Below are 18,629 nucleotides of genomic sequence, written 5' to 3'. Positions count from 1 at the left end.
ATAAAATATTAAATAATCTAGTTTTTACCAACTGTATGTATTGCTACACCTTTTTCTCTGTGCCTTGATTTTACAAATAAAAACTTTTTCCTTATAGACTGACTAATGCATCATTGTTCCTTCCTTTAACATGTCAAACCACGTGGTGCTGACATCAGCTCACTTTTGCAATGACTGTGCCTATAAGCATCAGTGTGTAATGCTGCTCTAGAAAGTAGAATTCATTCTAGAGTGTTTCATGCTCAGCAGTAAAATGAATTAGGATTATATTCACAATGCCAAGAGGAGACTTTTTCATTGTGATGCTTCTTTTTTGGACATTAATTGGTAAGAATCTGTTTTTTTTTTTTTTTACATTTCTTCATAACATACATTAGGCATGTTTAAGCTTTAAAAAACTTATTTTAAGATTAGATTTTATATTCATTGTACAGAATTTAAGTACTGAGCCTATGAAAGAAGTTTATATGCATGTTTAAAAGATTAGCACATGCTACCGGCATTCAAAACTTTATAACTTTTAATCATGAAAGCACTGGTATATCTGACATTGTTTTGCAGGCAGGGGGGCTGACGGTGAGAGAGTGACTGGAGTGTTACATGGGAGAGTGGAGCTTAAAGGACATTATGGACAAAGTCCAGATGTGGACAAAGTGGAATGGGCTAAATATCCACCTGATAATTCAACAAGGAAATTGATATTTCTGGTTATTAAGCCAAACAATACTACATGCACAGATCCCTGCAGAAATATAGACTTTAATTTACAGACTATGAGTCTTATTTTGGTTAAGTTGACACTAGAAGATGAAGGCACTTATGAGGAGAAATCTACACTGAAAAATAACATAATTAAATATTTTAATTTCACGATGTCTTTGCTGGGTGAGTATCATATTTCACCTGTACTGCTTTTACTGAATATGATTAATATTCTTGCTAGCTAGCTTATCAATTTTAAACATACAGTACTTTGTGTTCTGATTATGTTTTCGGCTCTAATTTCTCCAGACGAATCCAACATCACTATCTCTACTACAACTGGCTCTCTGAACACATCAGAGGTGCAAATCAATGTCACAGGTAAGGAATTTGTACATTCCTTAAAAAGTGAATCAGGTGAATTCAGTCACAGTGTTTTATTATATAAATACATAAATTATAATTTCAAAACATAAGTCAACAAGTTATGCGACTCTTAATCTAAAGAACTGGGAATTTAACAACGTTTTCTAATTATGTATAATTTTTGTGTTTGCGATAAGGAAAATTATTATTATGATTATTTTTATTATTATTATATTATTATTATGTACAAGTCTTGCCTGTAATTTTGTCTCTAGACAACCGAATGATACACAGATAGCATTAGTTCATATTCATCAAATATTTTAAAATTAAAAAAATACACGATTTAGTAATTATCATATTTTTACTTGTTTTCTTATTGCATTTCTTTCTTTCTTTTTTATTCTAGAAGTTTATCTGAACAGTACTAGTTCACCATTTTTTGATAATTTGAAACACCCTGTGTTCCTAGCTGGATCGTCCCTTGCTGGCCTGCTGGTTTTGTGCTTTATTTTCATTTACATCTGCAAACGTTCCAGTAAATATTGCATTTATTATTATTATAATTTTTTTTTTTACTATTATTATTATATTGAATGGTAATGAAACACTTTCTCACTGCATACATTTTTATATATTCATCTTAAATATTCTAGTTGCAAACACATAAAGGAATGGTTCAACAGATATAATGATATTACCACTGGCATTCAATTTTCAGCATTTTTGCTACCAAAAATGGCAGGTGGTTTCAAACCAGCTCAATGGTTTCCACTCATTATAATTTCATGTCATTGATTTTAAACCATCAACAATAGAATTTCACATAAACTTAAGTTTAACTCTTAGAATGAATGAATTGAATAAATAGAATAAATACATTTAAGCCTTAAGTCTGAGTTTTATCAAATAATTGTATAGGCTATAGAAAAATACAAAAATTCCACTTAGTAGATGTTTCTGATTTGAATGAATCTTATCACATGGTTCATTTTTTTTTATTTCAGGGCGTAGAAATATGAAACCGCCTTCAACGGAAGGTATTAAGATTCCCCAGATTTGTACACATAATGTATCTTGTTGTTGAGAGTCTCTTTTTAAAGTGGTCTCACTTTCTTTTTCTTTCTTTCTTTTTTTTTTTTTTTTTTTTTTGCAGAACCGATTTACAACGAAGTCACATCTGTTCAGGTAAAATTAAATAAAAAATACTCCGAAATCAAAGGAAAAATAAAAAAAATAATATTTTGAATGCAACCTAGATGTTAATTCTATTACTATCTAAAATAATATCTGTGATTTTGTTCAGCAAATTTTGATGCATACATGTATTGTGCATATTCTTCAGGAAGAAGCTGTACCCCTGTCTGTGAACCCGTTGGTAGTTGTCTATCAAGACTTTATAAAACCAAAAGATTCCCATCAGTCCGAACAGTCAGAAGACTTTGGCTACTCCACCATTCCAGATGTTCTGGAGAGAATACAGCGTTCACAACCTACATGAGCAGCAAGGTAAAAGACCTATTAGGAGCATGGGTCACTTTGTATGGTGTATAACATAGACTGCAATTCTGCGTTCTGAGTTCTTGTGAAAATTTCATTTTCTCCATCGAACTTGTAGTGATTCTGAATGAATCATAATCTTTTGGGAGAACAAGATGTTTTCCTGATTTGTGTACCAGGACCAAAAGACAGTTGTATTTCAGAATACAGACATTTTTAATTAATTAATTAAATATTTTTTTTGGGGGGGGGGCTAAAAATTTAATGTTCAAACTGCATTTTCTTATTTATTGTGTCGCAAATAAATTTTTTAAGAAAAAAAAAACCGCAATACTTAATAGTGTCTTATTGTCACTCACAGTGACTCCCAGTCTGTTCCAGTCTTGTGTATCAGCACAGAGAGGACACTTTTCCTGGTTGTATGCTTTGGCAACTGCTAATGGATGGGCCAGTGGATATAGACAACCCATTTATCCAGCATAGGATGTCCATTTGCCCAGCTGTCGTGATGTGGGTCAGTTAGGAGAAATAGCATTTTTTCCACCAATGGTCAAGTCAAGTTTATTTCTATAGCGCTTTTCACAACGGACATTGCCTCAAAGCAGCTTTGATGTGTATTTATTCCTGGTGAGCAGCCTATGGTGACTGTGGCGAGAAAAAACTTAGATGATGAAATTAGATGTTATGAGGAAGAAGCCTTTAGAAGAACCAGACTCAAAAGGGGAATGAGGATTTGGGTTACATCCCCGGAGAGTGAGAACTTACATGAGTAAGATTATGAGTAATGTCCTTTCTACAGTCTTATACAGTCATTTGAAGTTATGGAACCAGGAACTACTGAGCAGCTCAATGGTGTCAACAACAGTGCATTCTGGTAGCCATGGATTTCTTCACAAAGTGATCTGAAGCATTACTCTGGCCTGCAAACGACTGCTTACAAAAAGTTTAGGCTATGATACACAGAGGTGCAACTTGTGTGCGTATCAGTCCGATTAGAAAACACGCACCATCTCTGTTCACCCTCAGTAAGAGGACTTACAAATTTCAACAGATTTTCAGTGGTGCAGCTTGGGGCCCTCTTTTGCTTTTTTGTCACTTATGTTGTGTCTCTGGTGTCTGACTTCCCCTCTATGTGTCTCTGATGGTAGTTCTGTGTATGCTTGCATTTGAACCTAATGATTTAGGTTCAAACGGCTTGCTAGCAGATTTTACTAACCTGATGTTATAATAATTTTAGAATTCCAAATACATTTTTGCCAAGTGTTGGACTGTTTTTTTTTTTTTTTTATCTAAATAGGTTAGATAGAAAAACCTTTTTTTTTTTTTTACGGAAAATTTGGAAAATGATAACATCGGTTTTCGTTAATATGACGTACTGATAAAATACTGAAAAGGTCAGCCTTGCTCATTTGCAAAGTTTATTACCTAAGATTAAATGTCAAATAAATACAATGTACTCATCAGGCAGAAATCAAGGAAGATCAGGGGGGAAATTTGAGTCCATTATTGCAGTGGTGCTGGGAAAAAACGCTTAAAAATCACAAACCACATGAACCTCTTGTGGTCCTTCTGTAGAAACTATCATTAACCTAAGGCTTATGCACATATCATGCAATAAGACTCATGAGGAAGTTTGTCTGACTCTACTAATTTGTGTAACACAGCCAGAAGGTGTTTTCAGTTCTGAATCAATGTGTTGTAAATCTCTCTTCTCTTTTTTTTTTTTTTTTTCTCTCTCTTTCATTTTATTGCAGGTTTTGTCACCCTTTTAGTCTCCTTTTGCCACTATATGCTTGTTTTCTGATCACCGTAGCAGTGTATAAAGGTAGTAAAATGAGCAGCATATTGTATACGGTTTCCAAAGAAACAGGATGTTTAATTCAGGTCTTTATCAGTTACACAGTCAAAGTGTGTCTCAGGCTGTAAATGGTGAGACCAGGAAATATTGAAAATAATTTATGTGATAGCTGTCAAAGCATAACATTCGCTCCAAGGATCCATACTTCTGATCGTGAGCTTTTCTTTTTCTCCTCACTTTATTGCTCGCACAGCAATAAGTGGTGTTATACATATTATTTCCATTGCTTTTTGAAGCTTCTTACCACAGGAAATGTTTTGTTTGGGTACAGAGATGCTTTACAAAAGATCAGCTAGTCTAGTTTTGTTTTCTTGATAATCTCCTTTCTCCTCACACAAAATGGCAACACGATCTAAAATGGTTTTGGTTGGTACCAGCTGTGGTACTTTACACTTTTTACCCCTTTAGCTACGGTCTGGTCTGATGAACTGCCTTCAAGACATCACATTTTTTAATGCATTCGTCAGCTCACTTGTATTGTTTTAAAATACCCGCTTGCTGAAATGCTTTGTGGGTCCGTATCTGGGCCAATGGGAGCCAGGTGACAACTGTAACTTTACACTGTGGGCACAGACAGTAACATTGTGAGTCAGATAAAACCAGTAAAGAGTGAAAGAGGGAGAGGTCCCAGAGAGAAAGCACATGATGCGATGACATGTAGTTGGCTTGCGTGGGAAAAGTCCCACCAAATCTTTAATTTACATTAATAGACATGAGTGGAGTGCTTTTTTTTTTTTATATGCCTAAAGCAAAGGTTTATTGTGATTTTTATTTTTTTTTCCCCCAAAGCAATTGGGGTACATACTGCAACAGGATGCAAAAAGACATGTTCCTTCGTTTCATTGTTCTCCTTTGAAAATATAAATACAAAAAATAAACAAAAAAAACGGTTTCTAAACCAACATATGATAGTGATAACATGATAAGTGTGCTTTAAATGTTTACACCCATGGAATGAAACAACTCTGTATGTACAATGAAGTGAAGGGGAGCATGAAAGGTTTTGAAGAGAAATAAAGCCAATAAAAAAAAGGTGCTGGGCAGGAAGTTGTTTCCAGTATGACTAAAGTGCTAATGGAACGTTATTTACAACATTGCACATTATTAGGTGTGAAAAAGTGGGGGATGAGTGGGGGAAGTGGAGGTGTGTAATCCTATTTTAATTAAGTACAGTACTTTAGTGTGCTAAGGAAGTTCAGGAGAGAAACTAAAAGGCTTTATTTGTAACTAATTTGAACACGTTGCCCTCTGGGGTTTGGCTGGATCAGTAATTACGCCCTATGTGGCAACCCTGAGAAAAAAACCACAGCTCCATATTCTGCCAGTTGTTTATTACGGTGACTGGTTTTAGTGGACTAGATGACACAGGGAGCACCATAATGCTGCAGGAACCCTCTCTCCAGTGCACACAGTCTGTACGGTTACATCTTGCAAAGCATCCCAGAGGAAAAAAGGTAACTATTTGATGCACATATGAAATGGTGAAATGAATCATGACGTGGATGCACAAAGGCCTGGATATGCTGAAATGACAGCCAGCTGTTCGGGTTGAATCACAAGCAGTGCCACTGTGACAATAATAACAAATTTAGATTGGTATTATGCAAATTATTGCTTTGTCTCTTGTGTGTTAGGCTCGCTGTAGTGAATGGACTCCTGGCAGGAGTTCTTTTTTTTCCCCTCCAGTTCATAAAAATGTGATTGTAAAGACTCCTGACAATGAATTTCCTCCAGCATATTCAGGCCTTAAATATATTAACAATTTAAAATCTTAGAAACAATAGGCTGCATAAAAACGAGGACATTCTGGAAAATTGACTTTATATTTGATTCTATTTGAACGGCAGATCATCGTGAGCCTCATTCACTCTGTATATAGAAGATGAATATTCTACTTTCTCGCTTCCTCACATCATCGGTCACACAATTTGAACTAGAATGAAATTCAGCAAAAATGCTATCAGTCAGAGCGAATAGAAAAATTTCCTCCCAGTCAAAAAAAAAGAAAAGAAAAATCATGATTCATCGTTAAGGCAAGTGGTGACCAATAAATCAGTAGGCCTCTATACAACACCCTGCATGCCAGCATAAGGACTGGAACAATATGATTTAATGCTCTGCACATGTTGCGTTTTGACCTTTGTGGTTGAACTTTCCGCTAGAAAAACGCTTAGTCCTTGTTCTAAGCAGGGTACGGGCACACATTATATATATATATATATATATATATATATATATATATATATATATATATATATATATATATATATATATATATATATATATATATATATATGAATGCCTTACTCTGCATGTAAATGTAGCTTTGCGCACACAAACACACGCACACAGATTCTGGCCATATACATATTTAAAGCCTCTGTATGTTGTTGTATTTTGTTAATAGAGACATGCCTTGCACAGCAAAAGGAACTCAACTTGAAACATGGCACCGACCTCGGCAACTAAATAAAACTAAAAAAAATTTTACTTTCGCTGCGATTTTTAGACATCTAATTGGAAGCCAGAATTTAGACAATGTTGTGTTTCTGCGCTTCTTTTTTTTTTTGCAGTCAAACCGCTTGAGTTTGATCAGGAAAAGTATTGGTCACCATCATGCATTACCAACAAACACACACACCCACCCAAACAGCCACACTTCCTTAATGAAGACTAGTTCTCACAGGAGGCACGACACCCCAGCCATTTCTACTTCTACTTCCACCACTGTATCTTACACCAATAAAATTCTTTTTTTTTTCTTTCAAAAGTGTTTCCTTTTTAAAACAAAGTTATACATATTTATAAATAGTTCTGTTCTCTTGTGCCCTATAGCAATATAAATAGCAAAATATAGTGTCATATTTCCTATACCTAGCTGTATCCCCTTTTTACAATTCACACAAATTAAAGCATCGTTCAACGTTCGTTTTTTTTTTTTTTTTTTTTTTGGAAAGTTCCACAGCTATGGGTAGGATTCGAAATCAGAAATCTTCAAGCAAGCACTCAAATTAAGGGGATTACATGAAACAAAACTAAACACACAAATCAATGTACAAAATAAGGAAAAGTGGAATGCATAGATCCGAAAACTCCACTGGGCGAGATGTAGAGTAATGCAGAGAAAGCTGTTAGTGGGGCGAAGGGTCCTGCAGGGCAACAAAGCTAGCAAAAAATGATATCGTTCGCGATGATGTCGGTGGTGTGAAGATCGTCCATCTTTCACAGTCCTGACCCTGTCTGCTTCGTCCTTCCTGTTCAAACTCATACCGGGATGATCATAAAGGAAAACGGCCAGTGTACATTTTGATGCATCTTGATACATTTTTTTCACTTAATGAAAAATACTATCCAATATATATACAAACAGTCCCTTTTTTTCGAGGCAAAAAATGTCTCCAACACTTCGTGGTGTACATTCGGAAACATTCATATTAAAAGTGGAAAAAAAAAAATCGCAACATAACTGATAAACAAACAAACAACAAACGAATGAAATTATAGTCACTAGAATTATCAATAAGAAACATTACCATAATAATTTATAGTATGTTACAAATGGTGCCTATGTTGTTTTTTTGTAGTCCAGATGTCCCGGGCAGGGTTTATTCCCCTTATAGCTTCTCTTTGGATGGAATCCAGATATAAGGTCCTGACTGCTCCTCTATTACCATCTTACATTGAGTGTAAATATCCTCCAAAGTGTCTGCTTGCACCAGTGCTATGAATGAGAGAAAACACATTGGAATGTTAATTTGCTAAATTTACATTGATTTTTACTTACTTACTCATCTTCACAAAAACATTTTTTAAATATTATTATTGATCATTTTTGGTGGACTCCCAAAACAATTAACAGCATTAACTTCTTCAGCAATTTGAGTTACAGTTGCTTGTCTGTTGGGCCAGCTTTCGCTCTCAACGTGCATCAATGTGCCTTGAAATCCCATGATGCTGTTGCCGTTTCACCACCTTGGACCACTTTTGAAAAATACTGACCCCTGCAGACCAGGAACACCTCAGCTGCAGTTTTGGAGATTCTCTGACCCAGTCGTCTAGCCAACATGATTTGGTGTTTGTCAAACTGACTCAAAGTCTCACGTTTGCCAATTTTTCCTGCTTCTAACACAACATTTGAGGACAAAATGTTCACTTATATCTCACCCACCAGCATGTACGATGATGAAGAGATAATCGGTATATCAGTGTTATTCACTCACCAGTTGTAATGGTATAATGTCAATGCTATGCCTGATTGGCCCTAATCGTTAGCCATCATTGGTGCCCCCCTGCCCACTCTCCAGGACTTGTACCATACAAGAACCAGAAACAGGGCAGAACAAATCATTAATGACCCTTCACACCCTGGACACAACATCTTTCAGCTCCTCCCTTCTGGCAGGCGCTACAGAACTTTGTTCACTAAAACAAGGAACAGTTTCTTTCCCCAAGCAATCACCCTCACTAACAACTGACCATAATTATATTCCCTGCTCATATCTATGAGTACTGCACAGAAGTGTCACTCATCACACTTTCTGTATATTTTGCACACACTATGGCTGCTATATACTGTACAAAGTTTTATAGTAAACTCTCTAATCATACCTGGCACACAATACTGTCATTTGCACTACCATGCACTCTCCCACTTTATGTACATTACTAAGCTGTATCCCTATTTATTACCCACACTGTCTATACTGTCTCACATTGTCTGTATTGTCTTGTATAGTCTGTTTTGGTCTTGTCGTGTCTGTTTTGTCATGTATAGGTTTTTATTTATGTCTGTACTTTTGAGAGTAACAAACAGCTGGAACCAAATTCTTTGTGTGTGTCAACACACTTGGCCAATAAACCTGATTCTGATTCTGATGATTCTGATGACTCATGACCAACAGTAGAACATGTGATCATCAATATTTGAATAAGATTGTAAGTGTAAGGTGTAAGTATTATAACAATTTGACTAGCACTCAATCTGGGTTATATTGTGGACACTTCAGTTTGACACTAGGCCAGGTTTTATAATCATACTGCACATTTCACATTTTGTCTGGGCACATGACTCTAATGCATATGCCTTACTATAGTACACCCTTGATTTCTCTGTTTTCTCAGGCAGTCTGTGTGGGTGCACTTGTATGTTTAATAATAAATCATTACTTGGTGGGGGAATTTGCACTCATATCACGGATACATCTACACACATGCACTCATTTATCTGTGGAAATTAAGCGGTTTAGACAGATGTGTGAGTGGGATTTGTGAGTGGGATTTGTGATATCTCAGTAGTTAATATTTGGGAAATCTATTGGTATTTTATATTGCCAACCGATATACAGTTTTATCAGTACAGATTAGGACGTGCAATAATTAAATTCCCCCAGAAAGGTTACGAACTACATTTAAAAAGTTTGCAGAGCATGTACTGTAGTTACCTGTAAAGTACTCGCCAAACTCCTGTTCCAGCTTCAGGGCCCGGTCATAAGTCTTCTTCGCCTGCTCGTCCGTCAACCTCTTGTTCATCTCCCTGAAAACAAGACAGTTTAATTCATTCATAATTCATTCCAGTAGGTGGATTGGTTATTCTAAAAAAATGTGTGTATGTGTGTGTGTGTGTGCGTAACATCTTTTTTTTATTAGGGTTTGTCTATAATAATTCTCCATTATAGAGTATAATAACATCAGAGTAGCTCTATAATAGTTATCTGACTTGATGGCTTGTAATGTATGTTTATTGTGAGAGAGGATTGTGTGTGTGTGTGTATGTGTGTGTGTGTGTAACAGAATGACCCATTCTTTTAAACCGTAAAATACTGCAAACGAAGTGTGCTTACATTAATGATTCGATGGATTTAGGCTTTATAAAGATGGCAATGGGGTAGAGTTGTGCTACTTGTAGCCGCTTTATGGCATTTCCTGATACGTCAAGTATGCAGTGCTTTCCCTGCAATAACACAAACAGAAAACATCAATAACACGTAACATAAAACGAGCCTAAATTCAAACACAATGTGCGACAATGACAATGACAGTTAGTTATGTGCAGTAGAATCATTTGCTCTGTGCAAGATTCACAGGAACGTTTGCACTTTGCTCTTCATTTGCATTCGCATTTCCTTTTCCTTACGAAAATATCTTGCTAAAGTGCCAAGCTGCATTGCACTAACCCTTTCAGCCACGTATCTAACCGACTGGACGCTGGTCCCATACAGGTTCTCATTGTACTGTCCGGCCTCGATGAACTTGTGCTCTTGTATGTCCTTCTCCATTTGCTCTCGCGACATGACAAAGTGGTAATCTCGTCCATCAACTTCATAATCTCGCTTTGATCTTGTGGTATCTGAATTACACCAGAACAAACCATGTAAGTCCAAATCCTTCTACAATGTAAACAAATGTGTAAAGGCAGACAATCACAAAAAAAAATTTCCATGACAAATAATATACATAATCTGTGGTTTTATGTAGAGTGTGAAGTTATTTGTTAGTGAATGTCCTTAATTCTTTTTTCTTTCAGTTTGCATTATGTCAGTGTTTGAGGTTACAGAGGGTAACTAGTGCAAGAAACTAAGTTTTAACTTTGAACTACACCAACAAGACATTAAACCCTTAGGCTTTTACGAAACATCAATAAACTCGCTGTTTATTGATGAGAACTTTTCACACTTACCCTTTTGCCCTGCACTGTTATCCGCTTTTTCGAAGATTATAGAAATGAACAAAAATAAATTAAATTTGAAAAAACATGCAAATGGTTAAGCAAAAATAAAACACACACAAAAAAGGACATAAATCAAAAGGACACAACATATGAAATTGCACGCAAATAAAATGTTTTGCTTCAATAGTGTGCTTCTGGAAATGATATCAAGTCACTGCACTATTACATTAGTAGTGAAATGGAAGCTTCAGTGGCTTGAATTTGACTTTAAGATCAATCATCATCAAGATAAAAAACAAAAATCATTATGCAGCAGTAAAAATAAATGAGTAACACTTTCTGAGAACAGGAAGTACATCCTATCTGAGTTGCACAATACCTGACAAATGTCAACGCTCCTAAATGGTGCGTATTAAAGAAGTGTTTTTGGGGAATAATTTTTTGAACGATTAACCTAAAAAATTTGATCTAATATAACATGAAAATAATTATACTCAATTTGGAGGTTTTCATGAAAAAAGGGTTTTCATGAAAGTATAGTGTGTGTCTGTGTGAGTGGGTGTATGTGAGTGTTAAGGGCACTTACGTGGCACACATGAACCAAACTTGTCTGGAAATTCAGAGATAAGATCATCATTGATTCTGTCTTTCATGGGCCCCAGAATGATCACAGGTCTGGCATAGGTGACTGTATTCAATGGAAAAGAACAACCAGTCTGTACTGAGTTATTACGCACAGAAAATAGAGGCTTATAGGAAACAAATCTAACACAAGACTTGCTAAGTCACAGTAGTGTTTAATGCTGGGTCATGCTCTGTTGGTTCAAGTGTGGTGCTTACTTTCTTGCCGAATCACAGGCTCATAGGAGAGGACGACATCCTCTTGGCTCCCTAGAGAGAGAGAGAGAGAGAAAGAGAGAGATAGAGAGAGATAGATAGAAAGAAAGAAAGTGTCAAAACGAGAGCGATAGATATAGAGAGAGAAAGAACAAGAAGGAACAAATACTTGTTAAGCCACAGGATTAAACCACAATGTCTGCATGTGTGAATGGTGTACAGGATGGAGTTTGAGGAAGCGGCTATATCAGCAGAACAGCAGCTTCAGGCGATCTGTAAATAGATTACCGAATGTGTAACATCGTTGCATGCAAATAGGCAAGGTCGCATCAAGATTACATTAACACCCTCTGCTCAGGTGAACACGAATGTTACACCAACGAGAATAAAAGTGGACGCTGCAGACAGCGAAAGCAGACTTCTTCATCTGATAAAAGCAGAATGGTATAAAAAGTCATATATATATATACGCCAATCAGACATTTCATTATTATTGTGTTGGTTTCACTTTTACTGCTAAAACAGTCCTGAACCATCAAGGCAAACAGCCCACAAGAGCTGCAGTTTTGGAGATGCTCTGACCCAGTCATCTAGCCATCACAATTTGGCCCCTGTCAAACTCGCTCAAATTCTAACACTTGCCCATTTTTCCTGCTTCTAACACGTCAACTTTGAGGACAAAATGTTCACTTGCTGACTAATAAATCTCACACTCTAACAGGTGCTATGATGAAGAGATAATCAGTGGTATTTACTTCACCAGTCATAATGTTATAATGTCCTAATTTTAGGCCTGATTGATGTAGAAAGTATTAGACATGTCAGGACATGCTCGAATTCCTGACTATTCTGCAAGATGGCATTTGTAAAAACTGAAAAAAAGCTAATTCCAAAACTATTGTGCATAGCTACAGTGGAGTGAAGATTGAACTGCACTGGTAATGACTGGTGAAAGAAGGAAATTTCAGGGTGAGTGCAAAATCAGGGATTTAACAGAAATTAAGGAGTGAACCAGTAAAATCATTACAACAATCCAGAAGTGGGAAAAGTGGCAGTTTCTGTATTTCTTCTTCACTTAAGTAGAAATACAGAAACTCATGTTTTAAAATACTCTGGTAAAAGTTGAAGTTCTGACTATACGTTTTACTCGAATTTAAGTAAAGAAGTCTGAGCTCTGACTTTTACTTGTTGGTTGTCTGTTGTCTGACTTTTTACATGTTGGTAAATGGACGTCACATTATTTTAATTTTAGGGCCGTTAAGGTAATTTATGATCATTTTGATAAAATTTGTATATTTAATTGTGATTAATTGCGTGATTGTCATCACGCAACTTAATCACACATTTTTACCTGTTCTGAATGTAGCTTAAATTAATACTTTTCTCATTAACTATACTCCAAGCCTTACTACCCTAATACTTAAAGCAAATGTTTGTTTATTATTAGTAAAACCAAACTCAACATAGGCCATTAAGAGAAAATATTCTTGTTAAAGTTTGAATTTGTTTTAAATTACGCTTTTGCTATGTTTCTACACGGCTGGTTAATAAAGTGAGAAACTGTACCTCTTCTAACTTTCATCCGGATTACATAATAAGAGAATTTTTTTTTATTTGTTTGTTTAAAAGTAGACATTTAGAGCTTGCTATTTAAATATTTATTATGTCTGTGAGGCGAGCACTTACTGAGATTCAGGATGTTTTATTTATGTGTCTGTGAAGAGAGATGACAGAGACGGGAGAGAGCGCCAATACAATACTTTTACAAATAAAAGAAGTAATAAAATGTATAGTAAAATAAAATTATGTATTGCTCTTATCTGTAAGATCAAAAAAGCAGGCAAAATTGCCACAAAACGCGCCGGTGCGTAATCACCCATTTATATAATCAGTGCTGTTAAAATGAATTTGCGTTAACACGTTTATTTTTGACAGCCCTAATAAATATATTAATAATACAAATCGAATTTCACATTTTGTTAACTAATGAATGTATTTAGGCTGAACATCCACCATATAGAACACAAGTCTTCTATGATGATGATCAGGTGATCATCAGTCTCCCTCTGTTAGCCATACTGCACTTCTTGTTGCCTTCTGATACCAGAAAAATCTACTTAAGTACCGTAACGAAGTATTTGTACTTCATTAATTCTCTCCTCTGCAACAATCTACTAATGCGTAATATATATTAGTTTTGTGCATATTGGTACTTTTCATCCTTATACACCAGGATAAATGAGGCCACTTCCTGTTTTGGTGCCCATGCCATTGTGGTCTCCTCATATTCTCAAGTATTGAGGTACTGCAATGGCTTGCATCAACGTCTTCATCACTTCTGCAGTGCAAACGTCTTTATCAGTAGAGACAAGATAATGGATCACAGTATGCAATTAAACTGTTTATTTCACCAAATATGAACGGAGACAATTAGTTTAGAAAAAAGATGGAAGTAACCAGGCTAACAAAATCAAGTTGTTTTGCAACAATGATGCTTCGTGCCCCTTCAAGCTGAGAGCCATGCAGTAGAACAGTTTCCTGAACCAGATATGATCAGATAGACAAAGAGATAAGAGATGAGCACTGAGCTCTAGGTTTCTAAATATGCACTGGAAACCCCACAACTGCCTGTCATCCTTTTCTACTGCCTGTCTATACACTCTCTCCACTCTACTGTTCTTCTCCCGAAAATACCCAGAGCCAACACTTTCTTATTCAACACCCGTGTTTCCTTTTTTTTCAAGCAATCAAAAACTCATTCAGTGAGATGTATTTAGAACCAAAATACAAAGAATTTTATGTATTTCCAGCTCATTAAATGGCACTTAAGAGTCATAAGCCATGGAGGGATAATAGCTGGTGTGAAATGAACCAATTCCTTTTGATAGTGATTAGTATACATTTCTGGAGCTGAATCTCTCTCTCTGGACTGCCTATGGTCCTAAAATCATTCACTGTAAACTACTTAGCTGCTGCACATTTTGGATATTAAGGGAATACACCAGAATCTTTCAGTCAAATCTCTGTGTTCAACATCTAAAGTGCATTGTCCAAGTATTCATCCCTGCTGAATTTTGTAGTATTCAACTAATAACTTTCTAATGAAAAATATGATATGAATATACACAAAGAAAATCTAAATTTTTTGCAAAACGATTTACATACAGTATAGATATGAAAATTAGCAAAAAAGTTGCATATGTTTTTACCCGCATTGCTGCCGAAGCCATAAATTACTTCTGGTGCAAACAGTTACCACCAGAAGACACAATTAGTTGAAAGAGTTGAGTCCACCTGCATGCAATTAAAGTGTAACATGATCTCTGTATAAATACTTCTGTCTCTAGAAGGCCCCAGAGTTTGTTAGAGAACATACCTAAACAGATTACACCGTGAAAACAGAGGAGCTTTCAAAAAAACAAAAAAACATCCATCAGGGCTTTTTAAAGATCCAGTGGAGCACCATTAAAGCCACCATTATTAAAATGTCAGGAATATGCCACGGTGATGACTTTCATGCTTAAAGGAGGCTATCCAACAAACATTTGTGACCAGGTAAGGATGGCATTGAAAAAAGAAGCAATCAAAGTAACTGGACACTCTAAATGGACAGGCTTTATAGAAGAGTTTCGAGAAAAAAGCCATTCATGGAAAAAAAAACCCATACAAAACATGCCATTTGGAATAAATTTATATTTGGACACCTAGAAAGCCTTTTTTAGCCTTGGCACAATAGTACATTTGGCAAAAAAAAGAGCAATCTTTCTGAAAATTTCATTTACACAACAAAGCATGGTGGTGGCTTTGAAAAAACCTTTTGAAAAACAGTTAGACATAAGTATAAATCAATTGCTTATAAAAATCAGTTTCAGGTTGTTACATTAAGAAATGAGGTCAATATTAGAGGTCTTATTAAAGCTGCTCTATTTCTTTAATCTGACATTGCTCATCATGTGCACTATTTTAATAAGCATTTGGGTTTCTCTTTTCTGTACATTCCCTGTACACAAACGTGTACAACATGTAAATGTGTACAATGTATTGACATAATCTGTTGAATGTGTAGTACATTATATGTCCATCAGAACCATATGTGGATCTTCTCCGACTGTTGCAACAATGTCTGAAGCACATAATCATAAGTAATACCTTTGCAAGCTCTAACATTACAAACAAAACCCATGACAATACCCATGTGCCCGATGGTTTACTAAAAACTGTAATAGGATGCTTAGAGCCGTGATATCACCTACACTAAACACCTTAGGGATGAAATTGAATGGTGACTGCACCACAAGCCATTGTAATAAGCAGCATAATGGATAAACACCATTTGGGTTAAAATGGCATGCATTTTGTGGGATAGTGACCAGGCTGAGTTGTTTCTAAATGAGAATGATTTAGTGTACTCATGCTACACCTTAATTTTAACCGAATAGAAAGATGGCATTAAAAGAGTGGTGTGTCATTACATTATTAGATTTTTACAAAGAAAGTAAAACTTAAAAAAAAAAAATCTGAATGAAAGATTAATCAGGATAAATAAACATATATAAAATGTAAAAATATACTTGTTTTGTGGGGGTGGGATTAAAAGAGGTGGGACCATTCCTTTAGAGACTTACTCATGGTCTTTGTCCCATACCCGTCGTCCCCTAATCCAGAGATGTCCTACATGAGATAGCCGTCCACAGAAACAGTGGCAAAGATTAAAGAGAGAGAAGAGAGGACACACAGAGAAGAGACAGAGAGAGGAAAGAAGAATATCCATAGCAGTACAGTTAGAGAGAGAGTGCACACACTCGCATCCCTGGAGTTACAGTACTCGGAGACCTCATACCCTACCGCAGATGTGTGTGCAGTCATGTGCCTACGTGCATGTGCGAATGGCTGTGCAGCTACTCACGTTCTGAATCGCTGCCATCTTGCTCATCCAGCTCCTTGTTCTTGTAGAAAGGGAACTTTCGTGAAAAGATGGAGGTCTTTCTACGATTTTCACTGAATGACTGTGTGGAAAAGAAAGCATGGGGCAGACAGGGGGCTTGATGTGCATTACATTCATGCTGACAAAACAATAATGGGCCAAAAGAGAGTTGAGAAGAACAGCAGCCATGGCTAAAGTAATAAAACCATTTGCATAATGCATGATCTTTTGAAAAATGAAAGGATTTCAAATCAAAGGCTTGGCAAATATCTATTCTCATTCATTAACCAATGTACTGGTAGTGATTTAACTTGTCTTTTTTTAAAACAAATGCTTCACTGATAAAAATCTTTTCGACACAATCGCTGCTGTCCATAGCATCTCTACCCTGGCCGACTTGCCAGACAAGTCAAACAAATAGAAACCAAAGCAACATGATCAGACAGAACCAGACAGGAGATGCCTGAAGCTGGTTTCCAGCCATGCAGCAGAGGGGAGCCGAGTCATGCTGAGAAACACATGTAACATTCAACAGCATTTCAAATAAAGAAATCAAGCATGCAGGATGTTGAGAGGCTTCGGGGCTCGACTCAGCAGTAGTGCTACATAAACTGCGCAGCTGATATGCTGAAATGGGCTAGAGCACGATTGCAGTTTATGTCTATGTAGGGCTGTATTTAGAGTTACATCGAGGACTTTAGTTCAAATCTCACATTAGTACAAATGCGGTGAAAGTTATATGGATTTATTTACGTTATTATAGCTCCTTAAGTATCGACAGCACATTTAGATTATTATAAAAATATGTAAGATTATCATTTTATTCTTTTTTTGTAAAATAGCATCTAGACTGAAGACTAAAGATGCAGATAACGTTTCCGCTGTCAACTGCATTATGATGTAACTTAGAAGCAACACACAATTTAAAAATAAAACAAACAAAATAAAAAATGAATCAGTTGGTATATAAATATGCAGAAGCAAAAGTAATGCAAAAGCTGCTTGAGTTGTGATTCAGTCTATATGTCCGAAGTCTAAATACAGAAGCGCAGATGTTGCTATATTAAATTTCCACTATATGTACTTACTCTAAATACAGCTCTTAATGTTCTAGTAATGATCTAGTAAAAGTGATTTTGGAGAAAAGTGTTTTGATAAAGTAAAACGGACCTGTTAGATGATAATGTTATGTCTCATGTCTGCCTGTGCTCATTTAAACAGTGCAGTATTCTGTTCTAACATTCATGTATCATATGTTTTTTCACATTTCTTTAACTTAGACTATTATAATACACTATTATATACACTGTATATCAGATATATATGTTTGAAGCCTCAACATATTCTCTTAATTATAAGACATTAAAACACCATCTCAGAGCCTTTACAACAACAATCTATTTCTTTTAAATCACAGTTTGACAGAAGAACATTAATAAAACACTAATATGATGCAATATACATATAATACATTATGGACATCATTTGCCAGCAGGCATGTCAGGCCAGAAAGGTCCAGATTCCTCAGTGCCAATTTTATACAGAAATCCTTCTTGTTAACACATTATCCACATTGTTAACATTTCTTACAAATTAAACAAGTTTACAATTTCCATGTGGGATCTATAAAGTATTCTGCTTCTGCTTCTGAAAAGCCACCAGAACTAGTGCTATTGAAAAACACAAAAACAGAAACCAAGAAAAAAAAAAAAACAAGTATATGCTGTTGCTATGGATATTTTTACATACTGCAGCAAGGGATCAAAATGTGAACA

At 35.9% G+C, this 18,629-nt stretch overlaps 2 protein-coding genes across 51 annotated transcripts in view; one reads left to right on the top strand and one right to left on the bottom strand.

The window, feature by feature from the left end:
* The first annotated feature begins 182 nt into the window (after positions 1 to 182).
* Positions 183 to 3,085, top strand: LOC310740964 (uncharacterized protein). The gene is made up of 8 exons (XM_083568253.1): positions 183 to 327; positions 562 to 885; positions 1,012 to 1,083; positions 1,481 to 1,606; positions 2,076 to 2,108; positions 2,225 to 2,256; positions 2,414 to 2,577; positions 2,930 to 3,085. The coding sequence occupies exons 1-7, from the start codon at positions 276 to 278 to the stop codon at positions 2,567 to 2,569; spliced, it is 795 nt and encodes a 264-aa protein (XP_083424379.1). The 5' UTR covers positions 183 to 275; the 3' UTR covers positions 2,570 to 2,577; positions 2,930 to 3,085.
* Positions 3,086 to 7,350: 4,265 nt separating this feature from the next.
* dlg2 (discs, large homolog 2) overlaps positions 7,351 to 18,629 on the bottom strand; it is a 247,569-nt gene continuing 236,290 nt past the window's right edge. For 33 of the 50 annotated variants that reach the window (XM_083568170.1, XM_083568192.1, XM_083568181.1 and 30 more), the window contains 7 exons: positions 16,837 to 16,936; positions 11,934 to 11,984; positions 11,680 to 11,781; positions 10,600 to 10,772; positions 10,267 to 10,376; positions 9,868 to 9,959; positions 7,351 to 8,147 (listed from right to left, as the gene is read on the bottom strand). In XM_083568170.1, the coding sequence (XP_083424296.1) occupies positions 8,041 to 8,147; positions 9,868 to 9,959; positions 10,267 to 10,376; positions 10,600 to 10,772; positions 11,680 to 11,781; positions 11,934 to 11,984; positions 16,837 to 16,936 (735 nt within the window). In that variant the 3' untranslated portion in view covers positions 7,351 to 8,040. Of the gene's footprint in view, positions 8,148 to 9,867; positions 9,960 to 10,266; positions 10,377 to 10,599; positions 10,773 to 11,679; positions 11,782 to 11,933; positions 11,985 to 16,555; positions 16,602 to 16,836; positions 16,937 to 18,629 lie in introns of all 50 variants that reach the window. The other 17 variants (XM_083568172.1, XM_083568173.1, XM_083568179.1 and 14 more) reach the window with 1 other exon arrangement.

The sequence above is a fragment of the Silurus aristotelis genome (assembly GCF_946808225.1).
Source record: "Silurus aristotelis genome assembly, chromosome: 18".
NCBI lineage: Eukaryota > Metazoa > Chordata > Actinopteri > Siluriformes > Siluridae > Silurus > Silurus aristotelis.
This window is presented reverse-complemented; position numbering and strand designations above follow the sequence as displayed.

Coding starts and splice junctions, on each gene's coding strand:
- LOC310740964 (XM_083568253.1), top strand. CDS start 276: ATGCCAAGAGGAGACTTTTTCATTGTGATGCTTCTTTTTTGGACATTA. Junction 1,607..2,075: donor TTACATCTGCAAACGTTCCA/GTAAATATTGCA, acceptor TTTTTATTTCAG/GGCGTAGAAATATGAAACCG. Junction 2,109..2,224: donor GAAACCGCCTTCAACGGAAG/GTATTAAGATTC, acceptor TTTTTTTTGCAG/AACCGATTTACAACGAAGTC.